General features: G+C 31.8%; 2 protein-coding genes across 2 annotated transcripts in view; one reads left to right on the forward strand and one right to left on the reverse strand.

Annotated features, from left to right (window-relative positions):
- LOC111634188 (allatostatin-A receptor-like) overlaps positions 1–14790 on the forward strand; it is a 29297-nt gene extending 14507 nt beyond the window's left edge. The window contains exon 2 of the mRNA XM_023378896.1: positions 13136–14790. Coding sequence (XP_023234664.1) covers positions 13147–14343 — 1197 coding nt within the window. The 5' untranslated portion in view covers positions 13136–13146 and the 3' untranslated portion in view covers positions 14344–14790. The remainder of the gene's footprint in view (positions 1–13135) is intronic.
- LOC111634189 (RNA binding protein fox-1 homolog 2-like) overlaps positions 1–19213 on the reverse strand; it is a 300266-nt gene that overhangs the window by 268563 nt on the left and 12490 nt on the right. The window lies entirely within an intron of this gene.

Here is a 19213-nt window from a genome sequence, read left to right on the forward strand (position 1 = left end):
ATTTTAAATAAATTACTTAATTAAGAATACAATTAAAAATTTTTCCTCGTTATACTTGATTCATTTTCTTTTTGACTCTTTCCATCCCGCAGGCATTAAGAGTGCCTTTTTTTTTCATTATATAACGGGTTTAGTCAGCCCTGTAATGTGGATATTCAGGCAGCTGCCCATAAAAAATTCCTGGGATTTCACGCCCGGATTCGAACCCGATCCCAAAGCTGTCAACTGTGGTCTTTAACAAAATTACATTTGTACTTTTAAAAAATGGCTGACAATTTTTCCACGTTAAAAAAATACGTAGAAGAGATTAAAATGTCTTCATTTTTCGTCATGTCCAATCACAAGGAATGACAGTCTTCCATTGCAGAGACCTGGAAGACTGTGATTCCTGGTGATTGAACTTGGTAATTACACTCGTAACCTATTAAATATTTCGTTGCATTAAATTCTGTTTGATTTCTTTAATTTTTAACCATAGAAAGGGATCATTACCATTTTTATCGCTTTCCATTTATCGTGAATTTGTTACAATAGAAGACCAATATCGACTGATGCGACCGATTTCAATACTTCTCCTACTAGAAGATGTATAAGAATTTTTTCTGGAAAGTGTCAAATAAGGAAATTTGATTTAGAAAATTGTCCCAAACTAGATCAAAATATATACGAATAGAAAAAAAAGGGAATTCGATATTTTCCAATATGAAATTCATATGAAATATGCTTCTCAACACGACTTATGACATTGTCTTCGGTGATACAAAATAGGAATGCCAAGTGTGTTAGAGAGATCAAAAAAAAGAAAGTAAATTAAGAATGAAACTATGTGCGCGTTATTAAAACATAATTTGTAATAGTTTAATCAATATAATATTAAATAATACTCGATTAACTTGATAATTTAGTATTTGTTATAAGAAGAGATTCTTTACATTGTATATTGGAATACGGTAGACAAAGAATCAATTTTGATAAGATGAGAAATGTTTCGGAAGAGAAAAATCTCTATTAAAGTCGTCAACTTTGTCAATAACTCACCAAAATTCATTAATTTTTAATTTCTTCATAGTTGCTACTCGGTCGTCATTAAATATAAATGACAAATTTCTTAATTCCGCTTGAGCGAGTTTCCATCTGTTCACTCTGTCTTGTCAAAAAATAGAGCACGGTTTTTTATCCCTTTCTTTTTTTGTTCCACGATCATTCGAAGACTGCAATGAATCAAGAAATAAAACTTCTGCTAAAAACTTTCCAAGAGAACATAGAAGGAACCAAGTTTATTTCCTTCCTTTCTTTCTTTATTTTGAATTTTTCCACGTACAATATTTCTTTCTTTCTTTAATTAACACACGTTGATCTACAAAAAGGGTTCTTTGTGTTTTTAAAACAGAAATTTTTCTTTGAGAATTGTTCATTTCAATATCTGCTAATTTCAATTTTGTGCTAAGGAGTAGAAAGAAACGATAATTAGTAAGTTTATTTATTGTAATTACATTATGTGAACTACTTCTAAACTGGAAGGCGAAAGAGTGAACGAGAGCAGCACCATTGAAGATTTTTATTGACTCTTTGGTCTTCTATTTCTCTTTGTTCTATGCAGTTGCATATCTAAAAATATGCATTTATACGTTAAAAATATTTATCACTATTGACTCGGTCGCGCGATTACTCAGACTCCTTCCTGTATCTCTTTTGTAAGATTAATTCAACAAACAAAAATACTTTATCGCCTCTCCGACATTTTTCTCTTCCACTCTGTGGGAAATTATAATTAAATCGTTGGATAATTCACCAACCGGTTGCTTCCACTTCCAACAGTTTCAGAATTGAACTTTGAACTCATTTTTTCGACAAAGTATTGAAAAAGAAATGCTAGATACTGTATTTGTATCGAAGTGTCGATTCACTCACTTGAACAATGAATTTCATCAATAACGGTTAATCCTCCGTTCGGAAAATATATACAAAAATTTACTTTATGAATGCAGCTTCATCCCCTTACGCGCGACATCCTTAATTTGTTTAATCATTCGAGACTAAATCCCCCCCCAACACTTCTACAATTCGTTTCAAATAACGTATACAACGTGGGCACGTACTTAGTGATCGAAGACAAACAAGAACTGCAGATTTGCAGTGTGCAATAAAAATCGTCACAGGTGACCAACGTGAAGGTCATTTAGTCATTTCGTATAATTTGTTTTGTTGTAACAAACTTTCTCAAGGCTACAACAACGTCTTGACATTATCCGAGCCAATCAATGTTCTGTAATATTGTTACTATTTTGCTTTTTCTCTCTGTATTAATCCCTTCGCCTGCTAATATCATTTGCTAATTGGGTTCATTACAAACTTAAATGATGTTTCATACAAACAATTGTTTAATTAATGATTTAATTTGTATAGCCGGAGTTATTAAATACTTCCAATTTCGCTCGAGTTAACTCACGTATATTATTATTTTAATACATTTTATTTACTTTTGAGATTGGGAGAGGAATATCTTCCATAAAATGTATTATAGACATAAATTTTATATATATTTATTAAATATTTACGAAAAATAAATCATTTTGACAAAGCATCTCTATATAATATTTTCAATGGCCAGCCTCCAATATCCAGAATATTATATATCATTTCTAGACGTTATCATTATATCTTCATAACATTGACACGGAATAGAATCGACTGTGCATTTTATTTATATTCCCACTCATTTTCTACACTTAAAATAATTTAAAACACTCGATCTCCTTTGTAAGACACCGCAAATCGATTGAAATTATCTTAATAAATTCATCAAAAAGAATTAAATTAATAAATTTATATGTGTACAAGTTCGAAAACAAGAAAAAAAAACTCCTGTCCTTAACAGATAATACGTAACAAGGCCCTCGGCATCATCAATTCTGAGCCAAGAAATATCTTCTGGTCTGTTAATTGCGAGTTGAGGACGACGTCTCGTAAAATCTCCCAAACGAGTTTCTTCTTCCCATTTCATTTATTTTGTTAAAGATATGAGCAATTCGAGTCTGCACTCGTAGACATACCTTCATATATATTTTTAGTACAAGATCGAGTCTTCTAGAGAAAAAAAAATCAATCAATCTATTGATCAGGAATTCTTACTGATAAACAGTTAATACTGATTGACACTCACACAATATCTTATTTTACTTGTGTTATTCGTCTTTATATATATAAATATATATACATTTTTTTTTAAGATAAGAGAACGGATATTAAATATCTCGAGTGCACTTTCGATAGAATAGACTCTCCTCGAAACAGTAATTTCTTCCTTCGAGATTTTCTTCTTGAGAGGTTATACGTATTTAGTACGCTTTTCGATAGATTCAATATAATACACAATACTTTCTGATAAATTTTAGTCAAATATGAAGATTTTCCTTGTTTAAATGTTATTTTATCTTTAACAAGAACGATGGAAAGGGAGTTTCTTATGTAATTTTCACGTATCTATTGATACTTACCTTCCAAAAGATTATACAGAATTTTATTACAACTTACCTTGTATATAATATCTTAAGATGGAACACATTGGAAATTAATTACTTAAGTATATAAATTTTTAAAAATAAAATTTTAATTATCTAATTCTTTCGATTAAATGAAATGAATCGGTGTTTATTCGTTGTGATTTCTTTTTCTTCGAAATATTACAATTATAAATTGCAAACGGATCAATTAATATTTTTTTAAAATATTTTCCTTAATTATATTAAGTGAATTCTTAACCAATAAAATTAAATAATAAAAAATATGTAAAAGTACATTTGCGTATGTCTAGAATACACATGTCATTGGTTGCTGTATCGAAGACGTTATCCACAAATTGTTATCTTATTGTTATTTTTAGATTCGAATACAGCGAAAATACACTTTATAGCTATACGAAATGGCACGTGAAGTGTCTGACAACACTTGTTGCTATGGTAATGTCGTGCTGGAACCTTCTGTGTTGAACAGATGCGTATAGTGTCGACTAGTCTTTATTCAAATACTTAAATATTCCATTAAATAACCCATTTTTACTACGTTTCTATCAATTTAGTAAAAGAAAAGTACTCATCGAACTTACAAAATACGGTTAAGAAACTTTTGGGCTACCTTATATTGGCAATTGTTTATAATTTAATAAGTGCCCATAATTTTAAGCTAGTTTATTGTTAAATAAACACGAATTACTTACAGTTTAATGCGTGCAACAGAGATAAAACATTCAAAACGATGTATATAAATAGACTTAAAATTGAAAAGCGATTAAACAAAAGAATTTCCATTCATCACTTAAATTTACCGAAATTTTTTAAAAATGTAAAATAATTCACGACTAATTTATCTCAAATAATAAATGCAATTAATCGACGAATAGTCAATTAGAGAATAATTAAGATCATTTGCATTATAATGCTCAATAACAAACTTCCAGTCGAATCCTTTAAAAGCTCCAATCCGAAGAAGAGAAAGCGGAATAATCAGAACCATGTTTATCAATTGATAATTAAATATATCATTCAATTCTGTAATTTAAATAATGATGAAGTTTTTGAATGTATATTTAAGTGTAGAATAGTCAATTTGAAGTATTCGTTAGAAGATATTGACTGAAATTTTAACCCATTTCTCGTAGATGTTATTCAACATGAAAGAGGATTTCTAATTTTAAACCTATACTCGGGGTGAGGAACCAACTTCGGATGATGTCTAAGATGGCTCTAAGTTTAAGATTCTTCAGTGACTCGGACTTAAGGATTTGTCTGCTCCTCATTGAGAAATGCACAACATATACATCCTCGTTATCCTAACGTTCCGGGACAAAAATGTTACAAGAACTGTTTACATAACAGAATTATTTGAAAAGACAGAGCTAGAGAAGTAAATCCTAATTTGAAAAAAATCACCTGTTGCAATGGTTACATTTAAATGTGCGAAAATGGGAGTAATTTACGTTTTGTCTTGTTTGTAACTCAAACATACTTATTGACAAAAAACACTACGTGCCGAGGAGAAGGATCAGAATTGAATGAAACTTTATTAGCGCAAATATAATGGCAATGGTAACGAGTGATTACAGTTTCATAGTAAATGGACAATTTCCTGCGGAATAACGGTACAATTTAAAAAATTTGAAGCAACCTCTAGTACTTGGTGTGACCTCCCTTTGTCTGGATATATATATACGACGGTCGGGCATGGAGGCACGCATCGTATGCTATCCCATAACAAACTGTCCACAGACGTTGATATTGACGTCCCAGATCCCCCAAATTTATAAACCATTTGACCAAAACTGATTTCCCAAGTGGTACTACAAATGCTCGACGGGAGAAAAACATGAAGACCCGGCTAATATAGCGGAAAATTTATAGACGAGCATTATTTTGCCGGAAAATGATTTGTTTTCAACCCTGTGATAGAAGGCAGCGAGGGAGTAGGATTTCTTGGCCGTACCGCTGCGCCGCCATTGTTCTTCACACCATTACTAGGTATGACCAACTGTCATACAAGTGACTCTTTGACTAGCGCTCTAGCAGTGGAACACAGTGTGCCGCTCAACAGTAAAAACGAGATTGAAGTACTTGCCAATGAAAGAGAAGGGATTCTATAGGTAGGCTTCCACCTGTCTCCGTGTGGATGTCCATTGTAGGTAAAGAAAGAGTCCATTGCAGATGGATAAAGATTTCACAAACAGCCGCAACGGGAGTCATCTAAGTGTCTGGAGCATCCAGAATCTGTCTTCCGTTCCTCCGAATTCTCACATATCATTGTCCCAACACACCATCGCAGTCAGGCCCGGATGGTGGGCAATTCAGCCATCCCGATTTCTCGAACCAGATGATACGCTCTTCGTCAAACTTCCGTCAGCTGGGCGTGATTTCTTTCATTGTCATACAGATTGTTTGGAGGCCTATGCCTGGCGTTCGAAGGAAGACCTCCAAACATTAGGTACAGTACATTGAAAATTCCGAAAACAGCGAGCCTTATCTCGTTAGTACTAGACTGTATATAAGTATTGTATCATTTTAGGCTCTACGTATACATTTATTTTTCTATAAACACTCGTATAAACGGGAAAAATCGATTAGTCAAGTAATTTTGTTGTATTTAAACGAGCTAAAATTGTTTTTGAAATGCCGGGCTCATATTCTTTATTTATTTAATTTAAATTATATATTCTCGATCTCAAGTTATTAGTGTCTTGCCCCTGTACAGTACGTCCTCGGACGTCCTTTGAAAAACCTTATATAAAAGGTGTTGGGAACGTTTTTAAAAGTATTTGGGTGCTTTTTACGTGCCCATTAGTCTTTAACGTAGCGTAAACTTTTGCATCTGGTCATGTAATGTTACATTCAACTTAATACGGAAGAAAATTGCCGAGGAAATTTAAAATTTCCGCTTCTGATAGTAAGCTGGATTTTCAACTTTAAAATAAAATAAAATAAAAAAAGAAAAAAATAGTAAAAGTTTTATACATTTGATCGCTAAATCGGGTTATTATTTTGCAGGCACACATGTGCCATTTCTCAAAAGAAAAATCGAAGCGAATGGAATATTTTTGATTTTATCTTAATGATATCCCAGCTCGTTTATGTAGCTTCACAAATAGATTTTTTATCTGTTTAAATTTATATAAAAGCCGATTTAAGAAGGTTTATTTATATAAATAAATATGCTATATCATCGCGAGCATCCAGAATACATATAAAATATAGGGGGTGGCCCAAAAGTCGGCTAACAGATACGTTTACGTCAATCACGAATCTATGTTTGGGCTAACTGATTTTGGGCTCCTTACATTATTATATCTATTTATTATTTTCTGCGGGGCTAAATGCTAATAAATCATCCGTAAATAATAGCGAAATGCATTGGAGATAACTGCAACAGACCATTAAAAAAATCAGTATTTTACAGAGAATTTTATAATAAATTACTATAAAATAATTGATTTTATAATACTTTAACGTTATCGCTATTGTTATTCGAGTAAAAAAACTAATATATTTTTTTGTGAACCACGTGATAAGAGGATTAATATCTTATCGTTCCAACCGGTTCTAAACATCTGGTTATTTATCTTGGCCTACGTTTATTCACTTTAAATGCAATTTTTATTTTTAATTTCCGATTAGAACAGAACAAATTGCATTTAAAATAAAGATAAAACTGACAAAAATATAAAATAATTCTATAGAAGGAAATACTCTTATCGCGGTAACAACCATTGTGATAGGTGCTGTAATTTAAATATATCGATGCTGCGACATTATTCGTCAAGAGAATGCTATTTATAAGTAAATTATTGCATAAATATTGCATGAAAATACGCTATAGAGTGTAAAACGGGAGGAGAAGTCATCGAGAATCGATTGATAGCTGTCAAAATGGGTGGATTTACTAAAACGTTTGCATTGTTCGCAATGGTTAAGCTCGTCCACTCTTACGGTGTTTGATATTCTATATTAATTGCCATTTATATAATAAAGGGAGTTGTATATTTACATATAATAATATGCGTTATAAGTATTAGAATATGTGCATTCGTTTTGTCATAATAGCGTACTTTTACGTCACTCGACATCGTTCTTAACACATAGGAGGGATAAAGCTTAAAAGTATAAGAGGAAGAAGTGTAAATTAAATGTAATTATAGTAAACTATTCTGACAACACAAATGCATCTTAAGCGAGATAAAGTATAATTGAGTGTCGCCCTTATAAGTCCTACACGATAGCGAACTATCTTTAACCAAAATCCTCAATTCCTCAACTAATTTATGATGATAAACTAATAACTACAGAAAAAGCTGGCAACGTTTTTGCCGAATTTTCCCAGTATTTTTTATTTGTTTTTATCCCTAATAATTGTTTCCATTACATTTTATAACTCTTCAGATTGCTTGGGAAGATGTTAAGAGGTGGGCTATATCTCCCGAACTAATGGTCCGATTTTTCCGAAAACTTCCAGAAACACTTACTCCTAATACCTAAATTTCCATGCAAAATTTCATAAATGTTTGACAAAAGGCACGAGAGTTATTAAGCCTCAATGTTAGTGAAAAAAATTGCACCCCACGCACTCACTAACAACCATAAACAATCCCCAACTATATTTATTTCTTTTATTTTCCGACGTTTTAAGGTCTCGAGTTCAAAAATATAAAGAACTTAGGGGTTATTTTTTGGCCGATCGTCATATTTTCCTTCTGTCTGAATGAATCAGAATGAATTTTATATTATTACATGAAAATTTCTGTTTCATAAGAATATTATTAAAAAAAACTGATTCTTTGAAATAAAGATAAATTCATTTTAGTCTCGAATTATTTTTACATTGTCGAATACGTAAACAATATTCATCTCTGGCGTATTATACGCTTGCCATTATGTTTACACACCAGAGATTAAGCTCTGTCATTTTAAGGTCTTTCTTAAAAACTTTTTTATTAAATTCTCGCTGAATAAATTACATATTTTTTCTTTTAATAAAAATTTCATAAGATCTGTATGTCAACTTACGAGAAATAATCTTATTTTCACATAAATTAGACTACTTTTACTCGAGTAATGAAAGAAATTTGATCGGTACGAAGCTCTTATTAGTTGAATTTTTAATCATTTTATTTTTAAAATCAATTCCTTTTATTTGTAATTCTTACGAAGTATACAAATACTCTTCTTTACTTATTTTATTACAGATATAATTACTTTTTTCATTGGGCAAATTAAATATTCTTTCTTAAAAGTATGGTTCAAAATCCTCCGAGTGTATAGCTTGGAGGATTTCATTTTCTACAAGTGCTTAATGGGCAATCGAAGAATTGAACGAATTATTAAGAGCAGTTAAAGAAATATTTAACAATTTACGAATAGTTTTAGATGAGTGTAAGTAACATCAGTAAATTTGATTAAATTTAATTTAATTTAAAATACATCTTCATCGGAGAGAAAATTGTATAAATTTTGCTGTTAATGCTAAATAGGTATAAATATTTATTATATTTCATTATTCGTCAGTGATGTGTTATAGCTACACGGGAATTTGAATTAGGGGATTGTACGGTGTTGATTTCGGGCATTTTTCTTCGGGAAAAATATTCCCTTATAAAAAGCTGATTTGGGGCTCACTCTTGGTAGGGCCCGAGGCAACTGTCTTTCTGTTTTGTCCATAGGATAACATAGGATTTGTGATGATATTTCAAAATAATTTTTGGGTTATTTAGAATGGATTAATGAAGAAAATTTACGTAGATAATCCGCTAATTACCTTTTTTTTTACTGTAATCGCGAGTGATAAACCTCTGAATTTGTCTTCAATTAATATATTAAAGAAGAGAAGGATTAATTAGTAAAATTTTTAATTAACGACTGTTCTTCGAGGTATTCTAACGTATTTTTCAATCCGTTAAACCGTAAACAGGCTGTTTGGAGTTGTTACAAAATAAAAGTCAGCGACTAACGTATGAAGCTGGAGAAGGTTATTTTGAACGTCTTCTCCAATAATAATGCGCGACATAAATACTGAATTATTAATGGTGCCATTTACGCCTTTTATTATTGTTTTGTTTAAACGTCTCTCGCCTTGTTAATCAACGGAGTGACGCTTTCGAAATAATAAAATTTTTACGAGTTTTTCTTGTATTTTTCTATTATTTCTCTACTCGCAAATAACTTATATTTATATTAATATAAATAACATAAAGAATATATTTGTTCTAATAAATATTTGATGATATACGTCTGTTTTGAGAAACGAGTTGTCTTACTTAATTTCTATAACCTCTTAAAAGCGACATTTTTTGTATTATATTGAATACAATTATTTTGTGGTGGCCGATCGGTTAAAACGCTCTCGGGGACGGGTGGAATAACCCCAGAAAGTTTTTGGGGCCTCCGATCTTCCCGCTGTGGCCCTTCTATAAAGGCCCTCTCGGTGCTTACAAGGCGAAAAGAATTAAACAAAATAATTGTAAGAACTGTTTTATGCTTAATTTCGGTAAACTAAGCCAAAATCGTTTGAAATTTTTATCGGTAAATTCAGAAATTTCGAATTTTATTCGACATTTCGTCAAAATGTTTTTAAACGAAATAAATCGACACGTGGGATGTGTCCAATCCTCCAGTGAAATGTGCGGAGGCGAGCTTCAAACTTAAGTGAAATTAGCTTATTTATAATTTACGTCCACATAAATTTTTAAACTTACGATAAAGAAAAAGTATTAGGAAAACGGATAAAATATTCGCAAAAATTTTTACAGTTTTTTAAGATCCACTTTAAATCTAACGTCGAACATACGTTAAACACAGCCGAAAAATCTCACGTGTCCAACCCGTTTAGGGAGGAACGAACCCTCCAGAACGACGGAGTTAAGGCCTCGGATCCAGCAATTTCTGGAAGACGAACCATTCCTCGCCACCCAATCGTCCCATAGATTGGCCCATTCCTCACCACCGAAACCTATTTTATTCTGTAGAGAAGCGCTTCATCTTCCAGCATTTATATTCTTCGTTCGTCATTGAAATGTTTAAATAATGATCATTTTTTTATGTGTATTATGTCAGACAAAACGTATCTATTTAAAAACATTCCCGACGGCAAAATTATTTTCCATTTATCTGCAGCAATAGCCATAAAAATTCTAGGCGACTAAATTATACTATAATTTTAAAATTATACACCCCATTTAATACAACGACGGTTGTATTTTTCTTACAAGAAATGGGGAAAACAATCAAATACTTTCTAAAAAATTTCCAGCTACGAGTTGCTTAACTTTCCCGGCAAACATTTAGTGGCGCCATCTGTTATGAAATTTTATTTTAAATTTTTTAAAATATTTTTAACTATTATAAAATGGCAAAAAAACTTAATTTTGAGGATTTATAAAAATTGTAAATGCTAATAACTAGTAAAATCGTTATTAAGTCCGACCCTAATGGAGATACACGCGTCTCTCTTTATCTCCCCAACCCCTCGACTTTTAATCACCAAAATTTAATAGTATCGAACCACCTAATGCACAAACCTCCCTGCAAAAATTCAGGAATTTTAGAATAAAAACACAAGAGTTATTAAGCTTCAAAGAGGGTGAACAAAATCTCCATACACTAACATCAGACAAAAAATCCCCAAATTTCTTTGCATTTCTCGATATTTCCAGGTGTCCCGAGTACAAAAATGTAAATATCTTGGGGGTCATTTTTCGACCGATGGCCATACTTTCCTTCTGTTATATAAAACAGTCGAAAAAGTAAACAATAAAAACCCCAAAAATACCTTTTGTACTTTAAAAAATTGTTCTCGAATAAAATGATTCGGTTCTAAAACAAAAGAAAGTTATTTATATTCGTTCATCTTCGTATTATTTTTTATATTATTCGAATTTCCAATCGAGTAAAAAAAAATAACCTATTTATTACGTTGTTCGAATTGAATAACGACGTCCATTACTAAAATTTAAGACGATTTTATACAATTTAAAGATAAAAAATACAATAAAAGTATATTGGATTTTTTACAATACTTGTCCAATAACATGTAAATTCTCTTCCGAAGATTTTTAGATTTGTATAGCGATTTAAAGTAGGAATTTCGACTTCCAAATAAGCTACACGCAACTATTTTTTAAAATTTCTCTAATGTTTATTAATGGATCTTGTTTATACGGATAAAAATATATTTATTTTTAAAAAATTTTAATTAAAAATAAATTTAGAAACGTTTAAATAAAAATATAAGTTAATTATTTATTTAAACAGAGTATTTATGTATGAATTATTAAAGAAAATAACTGGTGTTGTAATAGTTTCCCAACCTTTAATGTACGCGTGTTGGTAATAATTATATAGAAATTGACACGCAACTTTCCAGGGAGATCGTAATCTACCGGTTGAGAGAGAAAATCTAGTCGGTCATTAAAAAACGATTTAGTTATTAATTAGCGCAAAACTTGCCACTAGAAATTACACAAAAAGTTCTCTAACACGTTTCTAAATATTTTTAAAAAATTAAAAAGTCGTATTTTATAAAATTTACGGACAAACAAACAATATTTATTAATGCGAGATACTTATAAAGGTCAACTGTCAACAGACACTTAAGACGAACTGTAGGTTTGAATGACGACGTTTTCCTATTATTCCAATAGGAAAACGTCATCATTCAAACCTATCATCGGGATATTTTTATCTGGAAGATAGTTTATCGAGTTACAAAATTATCTTCCTATTTTATATAGATATATTGTTGTTATTAATAAGGCGACTTTACTAGGTGTTGCCTTACAACAAACACGCTTCTCGCCTCATTCCTACGCTTTATACGTTAAGAAGGAACCTTAATTTTCGACTAAATTCAATATTAAGTTTATGCAGACGTTTGAAATGTTTAAAATTTCAATACAATGGGTAACGTTTAGAATCAATATCTTAAGAAATCCAACCCAACCAGCATCCTCGTGTCAAATTTCTCATTAGCGATTATTGATCAAGCGATACATTAAGAACTTTTATCGAACAATTTATTAAAAAATTCATATAAATTGGAGGAAAAAAGCAATTTTATAATGAAATTACAGTGCGGGAAGTATTATTTTAAAAGGCTTAAAAGTACAGTATGGAGACAAGTTAATGGTAAACAAAAAACATTAAGTATAAGAATAAATGGTTTAAGTATATACGTTGAGATGATGTTATCTAGAAATAGAATTGTCGATAGACCCCGATCGAAAATCTGAACCATTACTTAAATGTCAAGGGTATAAAATAGTTTTCAATTGGGACTATTCCAGAACTAAACTGTTCGATTCTTGAGATAAATATACGAATGTAAGTTATTACCTGTTGTTTCTATATTTACGAGTCAATTAAGACTTTAACTAACTTCAACACCGAATTGCGCATATATATAGATAATTATACATTGGTAGATTTTGTCCTCAATTGGGACACCACTCAATCTTTCTTCCTATCCATACAATTACTTCTGTTTGAAGCTCCTTATACGGAGGGCTTCCAGCGAGCTTGTGTTTTTCTTATCGTAATTATATATTGATAAAATATTTTATAAATAATTTACCTTTGGAATGATTTCTTCTATTTATTTTCAGAAAAAAGCACCATGACGGACGAGGACATAATAGAGTTGGATAGCGAGATTCGTGATTCAGACATAGAGAACCTTCTGGTTAAGCCGACCGCCTTGTATTTACTGAACGATACCATAAAACGAATATGTAATTTCACCAACAACTCGCGCAGTTTCTGCAATAGCACGGATGATTACGATCGACACGACTACAGCGATGCGGAAGCCATGGAAAAGCTGCTCAGCATCATCGTTCCCATACTCTTCGGCATCATCTTCATAGTCGGGCTTTTCGGAAATTCTCTGGTGGTCATCGTCGTCCTGTGCAACCCCCAAATGCGTTCCACCACTAATTTGTTAATTATTAATTTAGCCGTTGCAGATTTACTGTTCATCGTCTTCTGTGTGCCCTTCACGGCTTGGGATTACGCGCTACCCTATTGGCCATTTGGAGATGCGTGGTGTAAGGTCGTACAGTATTTGGTCATCGTATGCGCTTACGCTAGCATATACACCTTGGTTCTGATGTCTCTGGATAGATTTCTAGCAGTCGTCCATCCCATAACTTCGATATCTCTCCGCACCGAACGAAATGCTCTAATTGCCATCTTTCTGGTTTGGATCGTGATTCTATTGTCCTGCGTACCGGCTCTGAAAGCTCACGGAGAATTCAACTACATGTTCGCTCATGCCGAATATTCCATGTGCATATTCCTAGTCAACGAAGGTTACAACCACGCCATGTTTCAGATTTGCTTCTTCTTGTCCTCGTACGTCATTCCCCTAAGTTTGATTTTTGCTCTTTACCTATTGATGCTTAAGAGGTTGTGGTTCGGTGTGGCACCCGGTGGACACGTTAGTTCCGAGAGTGTTCGATCGAAGAAACGTGTGACGAGAATGGTAGTAGTGGTCGTAGTCATATTTGCAGTTTGCTGGTGTCCCGTACACATCGTACTGGTCATGAAAGGAGTGGAAGCCTATCGCTTGACACCAGTGGGAATAGCCATACAGATTGCGGCGCAGATTCTGGCTTACATGAACTCGTGTGTCAACCCCATTTTGTACGCTTTCTTATCCGATAATTTCAGAAAAGCTTTTCGGAAAGTAATCGCGTGCAACCCACGAATGGGCAGAACGAGAAGAGGTGACTACGAACGAACCGAAAGGGAAACAATGGGCACATGCGCCACCAAATCGTCGACTACGAAAACATCAAACGACATCTTGTAATTTCGTCACAAATGATAAATATATTTTCTGCACACAAAGATGAGACTATTTTGATACGCCGTCGATGCGAATCTAAACAACTCACACCCTATTGATACATATGAGAATTCTCGAATTGTCTTCACACGAAATGCTCAAAACGTTCCAGGTACGGACAAGACTCGACTTGTTATTGCTAATTGTCTTCACTGACTGTAATGGGGCTCTACAATCAGTGAAGGAAGGTCTGCGAATTATTTTAGCCACTGACGTTTGCGAGTCATGTACAATTTTCTTCACTTAGACGACTCGTTTTAACCCGATCTCACCCAATGTCGATTCTTCTTTCAATGTGTATCAATTAAATGTCCTATATCTCGTTTCGGTATATTTATTTGTGTCTTTCAATAAATTCCGATTATTGACTTCTTAATTATAATGGAAAGCTTCGAATTGCTTACTTAATTAAGTTATATATTTCTCTATATAATATGCACGATTCTACGATAAAAATACCAGTTATAAAATTTGTTGAGCGCGCACGAAATATATACGGGGGTGGCCCAAAAGTTGGTTAACCACAATGAAGATTAAATTGTCTTATTAAATACCTAATCGCACTTTTATAATACATATTTCTAAACTCGATTTGTGATTTTTATATTTACGAGTGCAACTGTAACACACAGAACAAAGCAGAGTTAACAGACTTTTGGGCCGACCTTTACGTAAAATTCTGTATTATTTAAACAATTTAAAAGAAACAAATGTTACTAGAAATGTCTAAAAACTGTTAAAACGACGGCAACAAAATAAAATTCGGTAGAACAATTATTAAGAACAAAAAATCGTCAACAAAGTTGGTGAAAACATTTAGAATTCCTTACAATTGTGGTAACAATCTTATTGAGAAAGAATGGAATTAAATTTGTTTTTGTAGAGGAAACAAAATAATTAATTTAAGTTAAATGCAAACTTTGTTTTTTTTTTCTTTCTTTCTTAGCAGCAATTATAAATATTCAACAGTCTCTCAAGTTGTGTTAACCTCGCAAGGAATCAATTCTGTAGACATTATTGCAAATCGTCACCAATCTGTTTATGCGAGGAGGCAATTTCCTGCTAATTCAATAATGCTATTAAAGTGTTTTCGTTTCTTAAGCCGTTTAAGGGATAACCAATGCGAATGTAACGATTTCGATCGCGTAACACAAACGATAACCATTGGAACTGCTGAAAATCGAATTAAGTAACGAACTCTCCATTACAATCGCATTGGAAACAACACTTAATTGCCTTATTAAATTACGTAAAATTTGCGAAATAAATTAATTTTAAGCGCGAAGATGAGTTTTATTACTTATCTCGCTCGGTTCGAAAGGGGTGCAATCGTTCGTCACCATAAAACTGTGTATTGTTGTCGCGGTGCAACGATTTACGACAAGCGAGTGTCGACTTTATTAAGCCGTTTAGTCATCATATCGAGGTGAGATGGAGTGTAGAGAGCTCTGTTATCTTAAAACTGCACGTTGTATACGGGTGATAATGCTCCGAGTGTGCATTCGCATATACGGCTTATCGAATACACACCTTTTTTTTTTAAATTCTTTCTTCTATACCTTAATTTCCTTTCTTCTATATCTTAATTGCCACGTTGAAAATGAGGAAAATTCTCATTTATCTTTAATTTTAATGATGTATTAGACTATATTTCCTATGATATTGAAGAGAAGAGACGTCCATAAAGCAAAAACTCCCCAAAGCACCATTACGTTGTTAACAAAGAACATAAAACGTGTAATAAGAGATGCTATGTGAATTTCTCTATAAGTCAAACTACCAACTTCGAGAATTCTTCGAATAAATAAAACATCGTCGACATTTATATATAATATAATATAATTAAAGTTTTTCTATTTTAGACTCTTAAATAAATAAATAAACCAGCAAATAAATTAGCTGTTAAAGAATTAAACAACTAATAAAATTACGTTTTAAATTAGGATTTAAAATTTCATAGAAATTGCCTAACGAATTCGGCACGCGACCTTTAACCTCCGAACTCCACAAAATTTAGCATAATTTAAGCGATTCAAATCCCCGCATCATTATAATCAAATTATAATTATAATTAGCAAACTTAATGTTAGAAATAAAACAAAAATGAGATTGTTTACAATAACCAAATTGAATTACAAAGGAGTCGTACAACATCTTAATTAAAAATCTAATCTTTCTAACATCTAAGATTAGAAATTCTTACTTTGTATTCGATCCCCGATTTTATATAATTATCCTGTATTAACTATACTTAAAAAACATCCTCTTATATTCTTGTTATCTACTAAACTCCTTTACTTACTCCTCGAATCTTTGATTTTAGAAGTTCCCTTTATCCTCTTACAAACTCTCAACCCTTCTAAAATCAGGTATTTTAACACAAGAAAACCCTTCTAGTTCTACCTCCTTCAGAATTCCCGAGGGTAGAAGACTACTACTCACTTTTCCAGAGGACTTGATTTTTTTACACCCAAAAGAAGTGTAAAGTTCGGGTGTAAAAACAAAATTCATTTCGCCTTCAGGAAAGATGCTTTCTTAGAAGGAACCTCACACCTTCTCTCGCACCTCCCCAAGGGTAAAGCCGGCCGCACGGGTTAAGGACCGCTACTCTAAACTAACAATACATCGGGTTAACATATTTTAATGAGGTTTTTTTGTTTTAATTATACTAAATTAATTTTTTTTTAATTTCTAATTACTTCCTCTATTGTTAAAAGGAAACGTCGGTTGTAAACAAGAAATTTCGATAATAATAATTGTCAGAGAGCCGTTGCATTTTTAGTTACAGTCCATAATATCAATAAAAGTTAACCCCATTTTGTACGCTTTCTTATCCGATAATTTCAGAAAAGCTTTTNAAAGATAAATTTTTACGTAAGTCTTTAGACATTTTAAGAGATAAATGTGCCGAAATAAAGATTAATTAAGCTAAAAGGAGCCGGCAACTCCTTAAAAAAATCAAAAGTTTAATAAATTTTAGATAAATTAATAAAGAAAATATTTATTAAAAATTCATAATTTACAATTTGTATCTATTTAAACTTATATTTTTCTTCCATATTTTTAATTAACTGCATAATAATATTACATTTCTTACATAATTTTTAAAAGGATTTTAATTTTAAAAATGTTTATTGCGTAATTATTATTAATTTATAAAGCGTAAATTTAAATTTTTATTAATAAATTATTTATTATTTATTGATATTTAAATAAAGTATAAGAAAAAGTATAAAATTTATAAACACGTTCTTTTTTTTTATTTGCTGATTTATATAAATTTGAATTGTAAATTAGTAGATATTGAATTTGTATAAGCAATAAAGTCAGAGCGGATATTATTAATAAATATTTATACGCATTGAAAACTTTTGAAGTCTTCACAAGCCTTTTTAAACCGAATCAAACAACTGGCTCTACTGAAGAAAATCTCACAAACAGAAAAGTTTATTTTACGTGGAACACGAAGATATAATTTGTTGTAAGCATTTTCGTATAGAAAAATTCTCAACAGTTGCTAGGTTAATTTACTAAATTTCTCTTTCTGTATTTAAAATATTTAAATATTATTAACATTATAAAATATTTTATGCATTAAATAGAAGAGTATACCGATGAATTTTTAAAATTTAATCCACGATAATGCTGTATTTAGTTCGTTGACATTCGATATTTGAGCTTCTGTCAAAAAATATTCGTAAATATTTTCTTCATAAAATACCGTATAGAATGCCTTTTAAATCAATATTTTTTTAAAAACGCTTCACACCTCGTGTCGTTATAGTTATGGACGATTTTCACTTTATTCTCTCGAGATTTCGGCCTGGCATTATTTCAGTTTGCGCGATGTAATTCTAGACCCATACATTACCTCGATTTTACCCTGTACGACGGCGTAAAAATCCTCTTCGTCGGATAAATATGAGCGAATTATGACGTGTTTGTAAACACTGTAAACGTTTTCATAGCTTCTCCTCTATTCCTCTTGTCAAAAGGGCGAGACTTTACGCGGAGAGAAGCCACATCTCTTAGAAATATCAACTACACAGTCACTATATGATTTCATTCCTTGTGTATTTTCATCTATACAATCAATACGATCCATAGTATCGTATGAAAATCGTATTTTAATCGGAAATCACTTTTAAAATTTTCACGAGATCAATATTTGTATATTTATAAAATGATAAAATAAATAAATTGTAAGAAAGTTATTCTTTTTGTTGAAAGATTGACTTAATTAAAATTACGTGTTTCTAAATCACAGTTCATTTATATCTTAAGCAGAGTACAGTAGTGTATGTACAATGGCGGTCATTAAAATTGCTAGACTAGGAAGGAAAGCGAGTAGCGGAATCGTGTTTATTGTACACACAACACATTTATTTAATTTAAAATATAGGCTTTGATTTTAGTAGTGTCTTGCCCCTGTACATCATACTTTTCCTGTTAACAATATCGTCGTGCCAGTGGTCTAACTCTGTTTCCTACGGCGGAATTTTTTGGGAAAAATTCCGCCGTAGGGCCACCGGCAAAAAGGGCAATTGCCGATGGGGCCGGCAATTGCCCTTTTTGCCGTAGAATAAAGTACTACCGAACAAAATTAGTCTCAAATTACAAGAACCATAATGAACCATACAGTTATTTCGAGTTTTATTCTAATAAACAACATAAAATCGTTTCCTGTTGAATACCATTAAATCAATGTACACAATTCAATATTCATATAAAAAGTGATATTTAATAAAATTTCGGGAATATTTAAATAAAATAACAACAAAATAATCTTTAAATTATTCGTAAAAAAATCGAAAAACATTGAAGCATCCTTTGA

The sequence above is a fragment of the Centruroides sculpturatus genome, unplaced genomic scaffold, assembly GCF_000671375.1.
Source record: "Centruroides sculpturatus isolate CEXI.00-Female unplaced genomic scaffold, Cexi_2.0 scaffold925, whole genome shotgun sequence".
Classification (NCBI taxonomy): domain Eukaryota; kingdom Metazoa; phylum Arthropoda; class Arachnida; order Scorpiones; family Buthidae; genus Centruroides; species Centruroides sculpturatus.